Raw genomic sequence first — 17,811 nt, forward strand, 5'->3', positions numbered from 1 at the left:
AGGTGTGGGCAGTGCAGGCCGAGTGTGACATACTTCATCAGCTTCTGGGTGGCTGAATCTGAGAAGTCAGTTTGGAGGAGTTGGGTTCTACTCCTCCTTTTACCTCAGCTGTTTAATAAGCTATTCATTTGGGCCACAAGCACCATTTTCCATCCAAATAATTGAGCTCATCTTTCCACACCCCATTAAATGTTTCCACACTGATTTCTTTAAATGAGGACAGAAAGTGGCAAATAGAGAACCGTAAGTATCCCCCTTTTCTGACCACTGAACAGGGAGAGCAGTGCTGGGGCAAGCCAGGATAGCTGTTTCTGCCCAAGGATGCCCTCATCAGGTAGTACAAATCTGTGTTTTGGGCTTTATCATGTGCTAGGAAAGAAAAGTGTTATGTACCTCCCAGAAGTGCAGGCAGACTCCTCTTCTCCCAGGGAAGCTGCTAGTTTGACTTGCAGATCTTTCTGAGGAAAGCTGCTGCTCAGTGTTACCAGATGGGAATGTGTGGCTGTAATTTGCAAGAAAAAGGGCTCTTAATCTTAGCATATGAAAGGAGAAGGCGCAATCAGGGTTTGTGGAAGCAAAATTGAAAACCTCTAATAAAAAAGCACTCAGGGAGGTGTATGAAGATGAGCCAAATGTTGATTTATTAACCATTTTTTGTTTGAGAATACTTGTGCTGAGGAAGAGCAGCCTGACAGACAGTTTATATAAACAAGGCAGCAGTTCTTATCTGCCTCCTCAAAGGCAGCGTGCAGGCTGGGGAGGCACCAGGAGAGCACTTGCACAAGTGTCTCTGTCCTGTGTACAGAAATGAGGTGTGTGCTGCAGTACAAACCTCTGGGTTATGCTCTGCAGATCCCTGAGACCAGGACATTGAGAGGGGCTTGGTGCCAGCACACTGGGCTCGGTTTTGGGGAGAGTTTTCATTGCTGAAGTCACTTCTGGGTACCTCTGGGGATTGAAGCTGTGCTACGCCCAAATTAACTGGAAATTGTGGGAGAGAAGTAGCACATGCAGGATCTGTTAGTCAGAGGTGGAGCCATGCTGCATCAGTCCTGTGGCTCTCCCAGCAGGATATGCCCAGGGTCAGCTCTGAGGCTGTTCCACAGCAAGGCGTGTAATGCTCTTGCATTTACAGCCCATTTTCATGCAGTGCTGTTACTTGCTCAGATTCCTTACATTTAAAAGCATTGCTGATGCATGTTTGCTGTAGGTTGGGTTTCTCCCACAACAGGGGTAGCCATCCCAAAGTCTTTAAATGTATGCACACCCTCCAAAGGCTTGGTTTGACTCTGGGAAGCTCTGATGGCTTCAGCAGTGTGTTTCTTAGCCTCTAAGCAGCGTGTCATGCACCACTCACTGCTGAAAGTGCAGCTGCAGTGCTGGCTGAAATGGGCAGGGCAGTGAGAAGCAGGGTGTGAGCAAGGAAAGGGGTGTTTGCTTCTATTGGCTCTTCTTTTCCAATTACAAAACATGCCTCTTATTTAAAAGGCAGTTGTAATGAGAAATGTTTAAGGTATTTTTTAGTATTAGAACTTTAGTTAATAATGGAGTCATAAAGAACTTCAAAGTGTGTAGGTGTTCAAAGAACCAGCTATGTTATTCAGGAGGGAGTTCCTGAGTATGTAACACAAGGTCACACATTGTAAATATAATTTGTTACAATTGATTTATTATTATTTTGGCTGCAATTCAAGGGCTGCAATCAAAGACTTCTGTGTTTGCCTCAAAAAAATCTTTATTGAGATATCTTTCTCTTCTTTTTTGCCTTTCCACCATCCCCATTGAATACCTTCTGATTGAGGGTACGGGCTGACTTGAGATTTCCTTCTATTATGTTTTCAATTGTATACACTAAAAACATCATGTAATTAGAAAATCTGACAGGGCTGCTTGTGTAATCCCTGTAAGTCCAGCTGGTGCCTGCTTGGAGTAATATATATAAGGTAGTGTCTGAATTTCTTGCCAGGTGTAAGCAAGTCTTCTCTTTTCTTGCTATTGTACACTTGCATTGTTGTAAAAAGGAAGGGACTACTTGGATAAAAATGGGAAATGATCGTACAACGACCAATAACATCCTCACTTTTTAACATGATTTTTAGTGGCTTCAGACCTCCCCACAATGTCAGTGGAGTCAGGGCACATTATGCATGGGGAAAGCTGCTCCTGCATCTTCTGTGGAGATGGGCACCATAAATCAGCTCCTGATGAAAAGCTGTGAGACCCTAGGCCCTGAGTTTTTTCCCTTGTCAGTGGCAGATAGATACCATGTTCAAACAGTGACCCGTGAAAACAAGGAGTAAGAAGAACAATTTAGCCATTGATGCACAACAAATGAGCAGCTTCTTCCCTCTCAGCAAGCTGAGTGTTGTTATTCAAAACATACACCACAGGGAGAACTCTCCTTTGTGCTCCCGTGCTTTGGGCTGTTGCAGCAGCAAGACATCATCTGATATGCTGTGTGTTTGGGTTTCATTTTTATATTCTGTGTATGTGGATGCTCTTTTCTTGGTGTTCCTTGTTTTCTTGGGATTTGCATGTTGAGGAGCTGGGGAAATGGCAGTGTAGCTTGGGGTTTGCTCTGGGGTGCCAGCATGGAGCTGGGGTAGAGTGGAGGTTGGGTTTTAGGAGGCAGATGGGGAGATCTCATGTTCCCTAATGCCCACTTTCAGCTCTCCCTGCCTCTCTGTCCACATCACAGCCTGCATGCCTGTGCACCATCTCCAGTGGGAAAATCATCTCCTTTACAAGGGAAATTCATTTGCCTGGAAATAAATAACTAAAGCAAGAAGAGTGTCTGGAACAAGGAGCAGTAGGCAGCCATCACATTTCTGTATTTTCTCCTAAGAAAAGCCAGGGTTTATTTCTTCCAGCAGGATGCATCTGTGTGCTGCACAGGTCATCTCTGTCAGCCTGGGCTGAGGGCTCTGGTAGCATTCAGCTCTTCACTGCTCAGCCAACAGCTGGAGCTGGCTGGGGCTGTTGCTTCTGGGGACCCCCTTCTCTCTGTCTCTGTCACTCTGCCGAGATGCAGAGTAAGTTTTGAAAGCCCTAGAAGTCTGTGGCTGATACTGGTGAAGGGGGGACTATTCCTGATGTGGTGAGATGCTGTGCAAGCACTCGGTGCTGGTGGTGCTGAAGAGGGTCCAGCAGGTCAGCTTTTAGGAAATAAGGACCTGACTGTTCCATGAACAGCCCCCAGTTCCCATTAATTAGCTGGGAATAATTAAATCCCAGCTAATTAATTATTAGCTCTTGGAAGCACTCACTGTGACTTTGGTAGGCTTGGGCTCAGCCTCCAACAGGCAGCTAGTAGATAGGACATTTGCACTGTGTATTCCAGCCAATCTGTACTGTAGCCTTCAGATCAGAAAAGCTGTGGCTGTTTAGAAAAAACAGTCTGTGATGATGGACTTAATATTTATCTTGGCAGTAAGTAGATAACTCTACATTTCATACTCAAAAAGGTACAAAACTGCCAAAGTCCATTAGATTAAATCAAATGTAGACACATGGAAAGGGATCCAGGTAGTGCCAGAGAATGAGAGAATAACACATAAAGCAAGAATTCTTGTAGAGATAATTGCTGAATACCACACCACTGCTGGCAGCAGCACAATTTCATCTGGCTGTGACACTTCTGAGCTTGTGTGTAGAGGCCCAACATGAACCATTTGGGAGGGGATGCTGCCTGCTGGCTTCCTGGGTGCAGGGTGGCTTTCCCTTGCTCCCTGCCAGGGTGGGGCTGCTGCCTGGGGCTCCCAATGGTTCTGGTTTTCAGTCAGGGCCACTTGGATCTGCACCACTTGGAGCAGAATTTTAGTGGCTGGAAGGTTTTATTTACAACCTCTCAGGAAATCTCAGTGGAGGAGCTGCTGGATGGGTGTGTCATGGGGGAAGGGAGGATTGAGGAACAGCACAGAGTGAAGATGATTTGACAGTCAGAGGCTTCCTGAAGACAGAATCTGTACTTTCAGTTTAGACATTGCTCGGGCATGATTTGACTATGGCAGTGTTTATATGAGATAATGGTTTTGCAAAACAGTGATAGTAATTAAAATTACCACTGACACAGCCCAACTTCCTACCCCAGTGTAACCTTTGGGTTCAGAAAAAAAGCCATTAAAAATCTTGTTGAGTACTGATTTTCCTTGCCTAAATAGGCATGTGAGTGTTAACAGACTAGGAAAACACACAATAGGAAATGATTAAAGGCAACCTATGAAACTGGGTGATGTTCAAATGAACATGGAGTTGTTTATCAATGGAGTCTCTTGGAGAGGGGAACAGTGCTTCTCCCCACACACCTAGTGATTTTATTTTGACAGCATAGCTTGATTGGAACAGGTCTGTAACAGGTTCTTACAGTCATGATCTTTCCTCCTGTGTTTTCAAAAAGCACATGTTTGGTTGTTTGGTTTCACTCAGAGCATGGTATCCTTGCCTGTCTCACACATGGATTATTTAGATGCAGGAATATCTTTTTTATCAGGAGCAGTGTTGCTCCCAAGTGCTGCACTCATCAAAGTGCAGCTGGCTGGGTGGGAGGCAGCACTTTGCATTTGTAATACCATAAGTGAAGTACTGAATGGAAATTCCTGCCAATATGTAAACACTTATGAGTCAAAGCCAGATGCTGGATGGATTTTTTTTTTTTTGGCCCCACTGTCCCTTGCACAAGCAGAAAACTCTTCAGAAGAAGAACACCCCCGGGTCCTGTTCTGGGGTTCAGCCATCGTATCTGAGCAGAATTAACCTCCTGCTCTAAGGTCACATATTCTCCTGGGACTCTGATGCCTTCTTTTTCCCCAAACCATTTCCAGCCTTCTCTGGTGTGTTCAAAAATGCTAGCAATTTTCCTTAAAAGTCTAATCCTTCTGTTAAGTGCCTGCCCTCTCTGTTGTCAGAAGTGAAAGGCAGGCTGGGTGAAGGGTGTACTGTACCTGGGAATTACAGTCTGCCAGGAAGATTCCTCACAAGCTTCTGAGCAAAGGAGCACGGGGGTCAGGATTTTAAAAGAAATGAGCTATTGAGTTTCAGTGCTTGTAAGTGATTATGCAGTTTTGTTGGATGACTGAAGTGTGTGGCATTTCTGTTGCTGACAGGGAAGGCCGCTCTAATGCTCACATTAAAGGAGATTACCAAAGAATCGGAGATGTTATGCTGAAGAACATTCAGAGTATGAAGGTAGGAATGATCCTATAACTGCTGAGCTTTAACACGGATTAACTTCAGCATGCTTTTCATTTTCTTATGATGTTGCCTCTTGTGCTGGTTTTGCCAATTCTAATCAAGGCTCATGCTATGAAAGTTTCCTTTGATGACGTAGCAAGCATTTGGTGGATTTCCCTGGGATTTCAGAATTGCAAGCTGATTTTAGATTGTCCACCCCCTTTCCTCCACTCTCCTAAAAACAGAAGCAGCAAACACAAAAGTTCAGGAGTATTTCATTTCCAGTTATTTTTTCCTTCAAATAAGAGGGCAAAGCATTGGAATTTGTGTGGCTGAAGAGACTGCTCAAATGCTGAGTGTGCCTATTTTTTCATGCAAATATTCATGTTAAGATATTGCAGGATTAGTGACCATAAGCTGGATATTGATTTGACTTGGAAAAGTTATATTTGTGCACTACAGTGCCAAGTTAGGTGAAAGGTTTTTGAATCATGAGAATAGTTGCCTCTGAAGCCTTTAAAACTAGAAGTAAAACTGCACATATGAACCATAAATCCAGGTGTAATGTTCGGCAGAAGTTGCAAGTGTTCTTAGTCTGGCCAGAGCAGTATTCTCAATGCTCTGTGTTACTGGGAAAACAGCATGGAATGCAGGCACATGTGAAAGCTCTACAGTGTGGATGTAAGCTCCCCTTGCTGTAATGCATCCACACCTCCAGGTGTGGGGCAGAACACGGCATTTCACCTTCAGTATGCGGCTCTGCGAGTGATATTGAACTCTCGATAAATCTTTCCTTGGGGATGGCCACTTGGGCATTCTGCAGTTAGTAAATGGAACAGCCTTGAGTCCTTGGCTGGAGGAAAGGGCACTTTAATCATTACAGCTCTCCTGAGATGTTGGCTAGGACTCGCTTTGTCTTTCAAAAGGACGGAGAGAGACACGGAGAGCGAAGTGACGCACAAGCGATTACACGGCAGAGCAAGAAAAGGGAGCACAGAAAGCTCCAGTTCCCATCCCCAACACAGCCAGCCTTGTCACCAATAAGGCAGCCTCACTCTCTCTCTCTGCACTGTACTTAGCCAGGAACTGCTTTTCCCCCTCAAGATGTAATTCACATGCAGTGGAAGAAATGCAGAGGAGACTTTTCTGCCTCCATCTCTGCTCTCAAGAAGGATGCAGCTCTTCACAAACTGTTTTTAGAGTACTGAAGAGCTTCAGACAGACTTTGCTCTTGGTATCTTGCAACATTATATCATGTCTCCTTTGCTGTCTGCAGGTCCTTCTGGGCCACTAGTTTAAGGGCAGTGTACAGTCCTCACTGTAACTTAGACCTGGCAGCATGCTTTCCCTTTTCCCATTTTCCCTTTCCCATTACATTTCCTTTGAGATCCACCACCACTGATCAACTGATAGGTAAAGAGACAAAAGCTAGTTTAACTTAAAAGAACTGTGCAAGAAACAGAAATAAAGTTAGTAAAAACTGTACTTATTTATCATGAGACCTGTTAAAAGATCTGCAAACTGATGCTACGTGCTTAATTAATATAGGAAAGAAGTTAAGAAAAGTAATTAATGGGCAGCCTCTGTGGCAGCCCAGAGGGTCTGCTGTGTCTTTTCCTGAGTTGCAGGCTTGTAAAATGAATATGCAGTGTGTGGAGGAAGCAGCTTGGCTCTAGGGAAGGTATGTTTCTGGTAAACATGTCACAAATCACAGGAGAGAGAGAGTTGACTGGAAATGTGTCAAAAAGCACAAACTTCAGATTAAGACAGAATTTCTTCTCAAGTCCATTCAATTTATGCATTCAGTTTCTTTTTGCTGCTGCTTAATATTCTACTGTTTACTGGAAACCTTCAGTTGGCTGCTCAGAGAGGCTCTGTACATCCTGAAGAACCAGTTTACCTTTTTCAAAACACAACTAATTCCCTGTATAAATTGTTTAAAAAAATACTGCTGAATTGTTTTAAGGGGGAGTTGTGAATACCTGTGATACTGAGACCTAAATGGAATTACGTATTTAATGCAAACCTCATTCATTGCTGGTGTGCAGCTCCCCTGCTGCAACTGGGATTATTTAGAGACTGCACTAAGGAGGAAGAGGATCTAGTCTAAGGATGAGGAGCTTGTAACATACCCATTTCTGTTGGGCAACACCTCTGGTTTTGTGTTTGTTGAGTTCCCAAGAGATGCAACTTCTCATTAATAAGAGGAGAGCAGAAGCCAGAAGTCCATTTACCTGCATCTCTGTTCCCCAAAATCACCAAAGGGCAACTGGGGCATCTAAATCCCTTCATCCTTTTAGAAAATCCCATTCACAATTTTTGGCTGTCTCTATTGCACCTACTTGCATGATCTGTCTTCATGTTATCTCCTTGCCTTTGGATTCCTCACTGATAAGAGAGTTTTGTTGAATTATGTGCTTTAGTTTTCCTGGGAATGCAGAGGGGGTCGGGGTGTCTACTTCAAATGAGTAATGCCTTTTCTCCTTGGCAAGTGAATATCAGAACCATTGTGTTGTACAGCAATTTTGTTTGCAAAATCCCCACTGCTGTGCTAGTTGGATGTGTTATTGGATTAGGTATGGGCTGAGTCATGTCTCTCAGTGATTGTTAAGAGCCTCCTCTTTTCTTTCATGCATAAAAGCAACTGACAATTCACCTGCGAAAGCACAATGAGATTTTAATGGAGCTGGAGAATGGGATCAGGAGCTCCCGCAAGCTGGAGACCTTCTGCAGAGATTTCGAGCTACAGAAAGTCTGCTATTTGCCTCTCAATACCTTCCTCCTCAGGCCTTTGCACAGGCTTATGCACTACAAGCAGATCATGGAGAGGCTTTGCAAGCACTACCCTCCAAGCCACATGGACTTCAGGGATTCGAGAGGTAAGAAAGAGAAAAGGCATCAGTTCCTGGAGCAGGGAATGACATCAAAATCCATTAGAGGTGTATGGCTGGAGGAAAGGAAAACATTTTTTTTAAGCCTACATAAAAAGAGGATTGAGTTGCAAAATCCACCACTCAGAGCACCATAAGCAGTAGGATTAACAGAAGGATTCTCTTCTATACACATTGTGCCACAGTCTGGGCAGGTGCTTGGAATAGAATTCTGCTGGGGGTTATTAAACACACAGAAATGACAGCAGGTTCGGGAAGCCTCTTGAACTGAAAACAGTTGGAAGGTTGGAGAGAGCACAGGGAACATACCATATGTGCTTGTGTTGTTCCTAGCTTTCCCTAGAGATCCTCTAATAACACAAAATACTAGCCCAGGTGAACCCTTGGTCTGACCCAGTAGGGATGCTGTTATTATGTCTTTCAGTGTTATTTGTCTTCTTTTCCAAGAATACAGTTTGCTCTGTTATCATTTCCGTGATTTGTTTCAGGAGCTCAAAGCAGCCGGCATGGGTTGATTTTGGATTTAGGGCTGTTTTTTTTTTTTCAAACATGAAGAAATTGCCCTCCTGTAGCCTGAACTCACTGCCTGCCATTTCTTTCTGAGGGTTTGTTCTCCTTCCCCTTTGCATCCATCCCCCACACCTGTGTGTCCATTATCTTTGGTGCATTGGTGCAGATCCATGGAAGAACTCGGGCAGGGAGCAGTGCTCAGCACAACTGCTCCAGGCATAACATGTGAACTGAGCTCCCTCAGATGCTGTGGGATGAGACTCCCAGCAGGCAGTGCAGGGAATGCAGAGCTAACCTGACCTGTGGCAGTAGGAAATGCCACAGAGACCTGTGACACTGAGGGCTGTGTGACACTGGGGGGCTCTGTGACACGGGTGCTGGCCCAAATCTCTCTGCTCCCTGAATGATCTCAGAGAAGGCAGTGAGTAGTGCCTGCATGTCTTTCAGCCAAGGCTGGGGCGTGAGGATGATGTGTCCATTCTCCTCTCCCCAGAGAGTGTAGCAGGCTGATTCCTGCTTCACTTTTGAAATGGACATGAACATAGGGTTCACAGGTGAAAATAAGACAACATGAGGACAGTGTGATTTAGAGACCCCATCACTCTGGGATCAGTTTCTTTACTAAGGTTTTGCAGACTCTTTTTAAAGTTCAGAGTCTAAAGGAAGCAAAAAAAAAGTTAATTTAATCCCAGAAGAGAGCATGTCTCCCACTAGCAGGTGGGTGAACTGTGTACTGAGCAATGATGAAGGAAGATGGAGCCACTGTTGCTGTTCATGGACTGTGGTTTTTTAACACAAATGGCTGTAGCTGCTCTCCTGGCACTGCCAGCCCATGTCTTTGGCCCATTCAGAGCCTGCCCACCCAGCCAGGTGTGCTCCCACACACGATGGCACAGGGTGGTGTCCCTGGAGAGAATGGAGTAGAGCCATGATGTGACTCAGTGGTGTGCAGCCCTTTAGCTGTTCTCATTGATGGGACTGAGAACAAACCCCAAGATTGTATCATTTCAGGTGTTTGCCATCTGAAATGATGAAATAAGTGACACTGCCATTTCCTGCTCTTTTCAAATATGGACCTGACCCAATGTGCTGCGAGCAGGGGGGGAAATGCATTTTTTTGAAGCACAAAGAACATCCCTAGATTAATCAGAGTTGTAGGAATTTAAGTCCTTTATGAGAATCCATTTGTTGGTGCTCTGGATTGACCATACTTTTCTTATAAAGTTACTGTGGCTAAAACAGGGCAAATTTTTGGGAAATAGATTGTCTCTTTATCACAGCACTCCACCCCATCCACTGCATAAGATGATGTCCAGAGTTTGTGTGGGTTTTAGTCTGCCTGGGTAGCTTTATGCTGTAGAGGAGAGGAGTAGCACAAGAGGGCTCATGAGCTGGGTACTGCTGACAAAAGCCATATTTCTTCTTGAACATTCTTGTAAATTTTTAATGAGCACTTTATGGATTTGTCCATCTAGCTGCTTTGGCTGAGATTTCTGAAATGGTGGCTCAGCTCCATGGCAATATGATAAAGATGGAGAACTTCCAGAAGCTGCATGAACTGAAGAAAGACTTGATAGGCATGGACAATCTGGTGATCCCTGGAAGGGTGAGTAACAGAGTTGTGATTAAGGTTTGATACCATTTCAAATCATTAGGTATGTTTTCAAAACCTGTTTATTAGGGGCACGTGTGAAATTGCCTTTCATCATTTGAACCTGTTTCTGTCACCGAAACCTCTCAGATGTAAACACAATAATGCCAAATGTCATCATTTAGCCCCAGCCAGCAGCCAAGACCCACACAGCTGCTTGCTCACTGCCCCAACTGCAGGACCAGGTGGAGAGTCAGAAGGGTAAAAGCAATCAAGAGAAGTCATGGGTTGAGATAAAGACAGGCAAAGCAGAAGCCATGCACACAAGTAGAGCAAAACAAGGAATTAATTCACTGCTTGCCAAGAGCAGGCAGGTGTTCAGCCATCCAAGGTGAGCAGGGCAGGTGTAATGGGGACTTGGGAAGACAAACACCATCACCTCAAATGTTCCCTTTTCCTTCTTCATCCCCCCACTGTATACACTGAGCACGATGTCACATGGTCTGGAATGTCCCTTTGGTCAGTTTGAGTCACCTGTCCTGGCTGTGACTCCTCCCAGGTTCACATGTACCTCCAGCTCCCTCACCAGTGTGGCTGTAGGGAAAGCAGAAAAGGCTTTGGCTCTGTGTAAGCCCTGCTCAGCAATAACAAAAACATCTCTTTATCATCAACCCTGTGTTCAGCTACTTGTGCCCAGCACAAATCCAGAACACAGCCCCATACCAGCCATGATGAAGAAATTAATTCTACCCCAGCCAAAACCAGCACACCATAGAAAACAGCACCTTTAAAGCAGGAAAAGGCAATCCTCTGTATTAGCTTTTTATTGACTTTTAAAGTTTTGTCTTTTGTATAGATCTGGACTGTTTTAGGCAATTCCAAACATCTTTTATAACAGAGGCAGTAAAAGTGTAGCATTTATCACAGCATTCAGAGCCTGAGCAGTTGCACGTGTCTTCTTCCTGCCCTTATTTTTTTTCCCCAGCCCCTGATGCTAGAGCTTGATAGATTAAAGGGGAGGAAGGCATTTGTGCTGGAAGAACTTCAGCCCTTTCACCATGCCTTGCTTTGAAACTCATGGCCCTGGGGAGGAGCAGTCTCTTCAGTCTAACTGTAACATTAGGCAATAATTTTTGAGAGAATGTTGCCCTAAGTAAACACTTTTAATTGTGCCATAAGAATACCAACATCTCCTTCTTACTTATCATGCCTTTTTAAAATCAAAAGCTCATTTCAGAACAAATGAGCCACACTGTAATATTTGTAGCCTTTTTTATTTTCTTAGGCACATGTATCTGTGTGTGCAAACTTGAGAGTTGTCTCTTGCTGAAGTAGTTTCCTTCCCAGTCCCTTGACTTCTGCGTGTAATACACAAAACCAGAGCTTGCAACGAGTTTGATGTGCCATTGGGAAGGCAGTGCTGAGCACAGCTATTTCTGCATTTGTGGCTGTTCCCCACTCCCTCCCTTTACCTTTTCCCTGTCTCCAAGCAGCTGCCACAGCTCATGTTTCTTTCTAGTGATCCACAGACTGTTCACATCCTTGGCAAGTCCCTCAGGACATTTCACAGCCTCTGCATCTCTCTATCACATGAAATTAAATGCTGTCATCGGGTGTTTTCTGCTACCCTAGTCTATTTAAAGTCTGAGCAGTCTTCCTGTCCTAGGAAGTTCAAGGAAGAGGCAGATGGGGGGCAGAAGTTGTTTCCCTGCCAAGACAAGAAGCATTGGCCACCACGCTCTAGCACATGCCCAGGCTGTTGCTGCTTCTAGCCCTTGGCTGTTCTTCTGGCTCTGACTCAAGTCCCTGCCCTGGTGCAGGCAGGGCTGGGAGGCAAATGCCTCTGTAACCCCATCCTCTGCAGGCTGTCCGGAGCCTGTCTGGTGCTGCTGAGCTGGTTCCTGTGCTGCACAGGAGAAACCCCGTGGCTGGCTGTCCTTGCAGGTGGCAGTGCCCTGCAGCTGCACCCATGCAGTCCCCACCGCTGGCCGTGCTGGTGCTGAGCCTGCCTGGGACCGTTGGGTGCAGGGACATGGCCCCAGGTATGGTCAATACTCCTTGGTGGCCAACAGCAGCTCCCAGGAGCCTCGTGTGGCACAGGGATAAGCACCTCTGTCCATTTTCCACCCTTCAGCCCCCGGGCAGTGCAGGTGGGGGGACCGGACACACCAAAGCAAGCCTAAGGCATTTGTGTTGTTTCTCTGAAAAGGCTGATCTGAGCCAATTTATTCCTAAGATGCAGGTGGTTAAGTGCTTTATACAGGTTTTTACATCCGCAATTATGAGTAGAATGACCTTAGAAAGACTGTAATAAATAAAAATGAACCTCTTAGCAGAAGCTGGAGGGAGTGACAGAAAAATTGTATTTTCATGGCTTTCAGAGAAATATAAGAGTGAGTTGCTGCACAGTTCACAGCAAACCTAGGAAATCCAGTGTTTTGAAATGTTAGATGTGCTACTTTTCCTCTATTTCCATCCCTAAACATTCTTAAACACTGTGGTTTGGATTAATGTGCTGTATTATATGACATGGATGGTGCTGGGATAACTCATACTGCCAGACAAATGTCTTTCTTTGTCTGCTGCTAATGGTGATGTTGTGTAGCTGGTTTTCCACTGCAGTGAATGAGAGCAGTGTGTGCCATATGCACCACAGAAGATTACCAGTGGCTAACCCAAGAACACATATATATCATTAGTTTTTATGTTATTTGTGCTGTGAAAAATACTCATTAAAAACTGGGGAAAGAGGGGGCTGTCTGAAGGAGTTATTGTCAGGTAAAAACAATTTTGCTTACCTGAATTTTCTTAATGTGAATGAAAGGAGTTTATCCTAAAGACACTTACAAACAGGAATTATCCTATAAATTAGATTTCTAACATATTTAATAAAATTAAAAGTCTTGGTCACTGAGAGTCAAGTCATTTGTATGACCAAGAAGTCATATTTCTGTTTATATACTAAAAAAAATCATAATTTCTACAGGAGATAAATTTTTGTCTTGTATTTGTTTCCCACAGGAGTTTATTAGGCTGGGCAGTCTTAGTAAGTTGTCTGGAAAAGGTTTACAGCAACGGATGTTTTTTCTGGTAAGCAAGAAGACAATTTTTCTTTGTACAATGAAATGTAACTCAAGGCATCTACTAGACATAACTGTTAGACTTGAATTTTGAATTACAGTAAGTATTTTAAACAGCCTTATTTAAATTAACATAGCACATCACCCGTGCAGCTGGTTCTAAAGAACTTACATTTCTGTTCAAATCCAATATTCTCTTTGCAACTACTTCTTACAAAGAAAAAACTATTTTTGATATGACAGTGGGAATATAATGATAAAATAATACCTCCTTGCACCTTGTCTTAAATAAAAGCAGCATCATTACAAAATGAAAAGTGGCACCACATGGGATAGTGATCATATTCAGAGAAGATAGAGTGACTCCTGGTGATACGAACAATAATTCATATAATGCTCTCAGAACACATCACAGAACCAAATTTTTCCAGAAATCATCCAGTTCCAACACAAGTGCCCAGCATGTTGATGGATCTGCCTGTACTTGGAGATGCATTTTGCAAGCTTTGTACTAGGGAAGTTTGTCTCCTTCCACCACTTTGACGTTATGGTGATCCCACTCACTCTCTGATGCACAAGAGTCCACTGGATAAAAAGAGTCCTCCTCTCTTTTCTTCCCAGCCAGCTGATTTGCTCCCAAACTCCTCAGGTTACTGCTGTTGTGGCCTTGGGACACCCAGCAGGGTGCACAGATTTTTTAGTACACAAACCCCTGAAGAGTCAGTGCAGCGTGGCAGAAGAATGCTTCTTTGGCTTCTTGTGTGCTAAAGGTGAAGGCAGTGGCTGTGTAGAAAAGCTTGTGAGTGTGCTACATTTTACAAGGTGTTTGACATTTAATCTTTTAAATGAGCCAAAGATATAACCTGATAAATCTACCTGAGTAGGATTATCCTCTGCCTTTAAAGGCACTGAAGGGGAAGCCTCAATGAATACGGTGCCTATTTTCTTGCATACCAACAGATACTAGATGATGCCTTGGTTATAAACATGAAAAAATCTGAGAACTAGACTCTCAAGTCAGTTGCTTTTACTGTCAAAGAAATCTTTTATCTGTCTTAAGCACCAGAATCTATTTGGAGGTAAAATCCCAGGTCAGTACTGTGAGATTCCAAATGCACATATAATCATTGGCATAATTAAATCCCCCTCTAGTGGCTGATCCGCAAAGTTTCATGAATTGCTGCTGCTGCATTGTAGAGGACTGTGGCAAGAGCTCTGTTTCACACCACAGAGTGTGATTTTCTTGATGCAACCATCTGGTTTGAGAAAAACACCCTTTGACCCAGGTGGCCCGGTGAAAATATTCTGTTCATTTTATGGCAACAAAATGCAGGCAGTCATTTGACATGCTTTGGACAACTGTTGTTACCTGCAGGAAGCTCTACAAATTGAGATTTTCAGTCTCTTCACTTTGGTATTTTTAACATAAAACCGTCTACCTGGAAAAAGGTCTCCCAGCTTCCTTCTGAATATGGGGAGTAAAAGACAGGCACTCTGTTTACAAGGGCTGAGTTGGACACACCTCTTGGCCAGGTTTAACTATCTTTTCTCTCTAAGCAGGAGAAAATACTGGTGAAGGACACACCTTCCACAGCTTCAAAGTGCAGCAGAGTGTGAAATGTATGAAATGTACTGCTCTGTTTCACTGCTGTTGTGGCTTGGTAGTTCTGACCCAGAGATCACAAAGGGAACATTAGAAGGCATTGAAAAATATCCAGTGGAAAATTATGGAAACATACCTAAACCTAGCCAGAAAGGAGGACAGGGAAGATAACAGGTGCTAACACTAGGTAGTGGAATATTGTGGAAGCCAGTATTTTGGATTAATGAATTAGGAGTGCCATATAGATACCCAGCTTTCCTGTATTCACTGTTCTCTTTTAATTTTTTTTTTTCACATACATACATGCCAGCCAACACCATTCTAATGATGCTTATCCTTGCTTTTCAGTTCAATGATATCCTGTTGTACACAAGTAGAGGCCTGACAGCATCCAATCAGTTTAAAGTCCATGGGCATCTTCCACTGTATGGCATGACCGTAAGTATTGTGAGAGCTTAAGGGATTCATGCTTAAGTGGCCATTTGTGGTCCCATCTTAATTGCTTGATGGATTTCTGCTGGGCTGAAAACAGCAGAAAGGGAGGTGTTCTCTAAATCTGCCTTGGGTTCAGCATCTGTTCCTGCAGCCTTCTGCACAGAGGTCATCACATAGCAAAGTGAGCCCCCTCATTTTTTGTGTGTAATACAAAGATTATGTGTAATACAAAGAAAGAATTTGAGCTTTCCATAAAGAGGAAAAGGCATTTTTGAGGGCTGCTTCCTCACAATACAGACTTCTTGAACATGATTCTTACAAGTAATTCATCCCCAATTCATTATAGATGCACACAAGACAAGTAAACAGTAGCAACAATCTAATTTCTATTAAAAAGGCATTTCCTAATGTTTTCAGTTCTGTATCTTAAAGCCAAAGTAGTGGGAATCTGGCGGCAAAATGTTATTTGGAGCTCTTGTTGCAATTCTTCTGGAAAACAGCCATTTCAAGCCAATAGCACTTATTTACCTCTTCTTGTGTTGTTCCAAAAATGTTTTTGCTGATTTCAAAGAGGTTTCATTCCCTCCATTATTTTCAATGGAACTTCTCACTGTTTGGTATCAATTCTTTGCTGTTCTCCTGAGAATTGAATTAAATTGTCACTACCACAGTAATTGATTTTCTCTAAACATTTGCAAGGTTTCAAGTTTTATCTAGCATTTCCAGGAATCCACTCAGTGGTCGGTGGCCATTTGGCCTGGACTTGCTCTCAGCAGAACTGTGCTATGCTACAGCTCCCAGAGCACTCCCAGCATTTAACACACCCTTTTGTACAATAAATCACTCTTCTGATAAAAATACTGCTATTTGCTTGGACACAAAGCAGACAAAGCCATGCTTTTCGTTCAAGATGTTATTGCAGAACTTTCCAGCTTGCAAGGCACTGGTTTTTTCCTCAATACCTAGCCCAAATTTGTTTGTGAGCATTTCTCCTATTTTCTTTTCCCCGATGGTAAGAGCTCATTCAGTTCACTGTTTCACCTTAAGAAATATGTACTTCCTACAATCTGACTGCATTTGGCCTTTTACCTCTCAGATGGAGGAGAGTGAGGAGGAATGGGGAGTTCCTCACTGCCTGACACTACGAGGTCAACACCAGTCCATCGTTGTTGCTGCAAGGTAATTCAGTGGAGACAAAGTCCACATGTGAGCTGTGTTTCTCTGCAGCTGTCACAGTGGGACAGAGAGGCATCATTTTGTTTGTATTTGCTCCTAAAACCATCTTCTCAAAGGTATATTCTTTCCTGAAAGCCAGTTGTTAAGAAAAAAGTGGATGGGACACAATAGAGTGGCAATTGTGCAAGCTGGAACCAAAACTAAGTAATCAGGGAGAAAAATGTAGCATCTTTGTGTGTCTGAATTTATTTATTTCAGTTTCAAATAAGCTCAGCTTGTGTCTGTTTCTTAGAGTTTGCTTTCAGCTTGTATGAAAGTGAATAACACCTGAATTTTCATTGTTAGTTCCCGCGCTGAAATGGACAAATGGACTGAGGACATCCAGATGGCAATAGACCTGGCCGAGAAAAGCAGTGGCCCTGCCCCAGAGTTACTGGCAAGCAGCCCACCTGACAATAGTAAGTAAATGCCAGAGTAGGTTTTATTCACTTTTGTCAGTATGATCGGTGGCTGCTTCTAAGCAAAGTGGTGAGAAGTGCTGGCCACGAGTCAAACTGAGACATTTGAAGTTGATTTATACACATATATATGTATAGCTATATTGAGATATGTGCCATTTTAATGTTCTTGTTGAAGTTAGCAGAAAGTTTTATTGAATAGAGAAGTGACTTAAGCATAATGGTTTCAGGAACTATTTGGGCAGTGCCTGTCCTTGGAAGGTATTAAAAACACCAACAAAGCATGGTAGTTAGCCTTTAATTCTAACACTTGCAGAAACACATTAAATATATAAAATATAATAATCTATTTAAAGTCTGCACAAAACTATTTCTAAAATGGTGTTTTAAAATTAGTTCACAATACTGCGGACAGAATTGATTTGTTTAATTTTTCCAATTATATATGTTGTTGCATAGAGGAAGAAAGATGCTTTTTCCCTGCATTTCATAGAGTCTCCTGATGAAACTACTGTAGACCAGGAATCTGAGGACGACCTCAGTGCATCCCGCACCTCACTCGAACGTCAGTCACCCCACCGTGGCAACACTACGGTGCACGTCTGCTGGCACAGAAATACCAGTGTTTCAATGATCGACTTTAGTATTGCTGTGGAGGTATCTGCCTCAGAACCACCTGAACTGCAGCTCCAGGCTCGCTTTTCAATGACAATTTCCTTTTTGCTCCTCCTTAACAAGTACACTGTTCCCTTGTCTCCTCCTGGGAAGTTCCAGGCACGGTTATTAACCTGCCTCCTGTATTCCCAAACCATGGCATGAACCGTCACTCAAGCAGCACAGATCTGCTCCTGTAGTGCACCTCTGTACAATCAGTTAGAGCAGTAATTTTCATAGAAGC

At 43.4% G+C, this 17,811-nt stretch overlaps 1 protein-coding gene across 7 annotated transcripts in view; it reads left to right on the forward strand.

Moving 5' to 3' along the window:
- FARP1 (FERM, ARH/RhoGEF and pleckstrin domain protein 1) overlaps positions 1–17,811 on the forward strand; it is a 214,472-nt gene that overhangs the window by 190,553 nt on the left and 6,108 nt on the right. For 6 of the 7 annotated variants that reach the window (XM_063149572.1, XM_063149568.1, XM_063149573.1 and 3 more), the window contains exons 17-24: positions 5,103–5,184; positions 7,811–8,048; positions 10,046–10,176; positions 13,183–13,251; positions 15,193–15,282; positions 16,376–16,458; positions 16,801–16,913; positions 17,407–17,570. In XM_063149572.1, the coding sequence (XP_063005642.1) occupies positions 5,103–5,184; positions 7,811–8,048; positions 10,046–10,176; positions 13,183–13,251; positions 15,193–15,282; positions 16,376–16,458; positions 16,801–16,913; positions 17,407–17,570 (970 nt within the window). The remainder of the gene's footprint in view (positions 1–5,102; positions 5,185–7,810; positions 8,049–10,045; positions 10,177–13,182; positions 13,252–15,192; positions 15,283–16,375; positions 16,459–16,800; positions 16,914–17,406; positions 17,571–17,811) is intronic. The other variant, XM_063149575.1, reaches the window with a different exon arrangement.

This window comes from Melospiza melodia, chromosome 2 (assembly GCF_035770615.1).
Source record: "Melospiza melodia melodia isolate bMelMel2 chromosome 2, bMelMel2.pri, whole genome shotgun sequence".
In the NCBI taxonomy this organism is placed as follows: Eukaryota; Metazoa; Chordata; class Aves; order Passeriformes; family Passerellidae; genus Melospiza; species Melospiza melodia.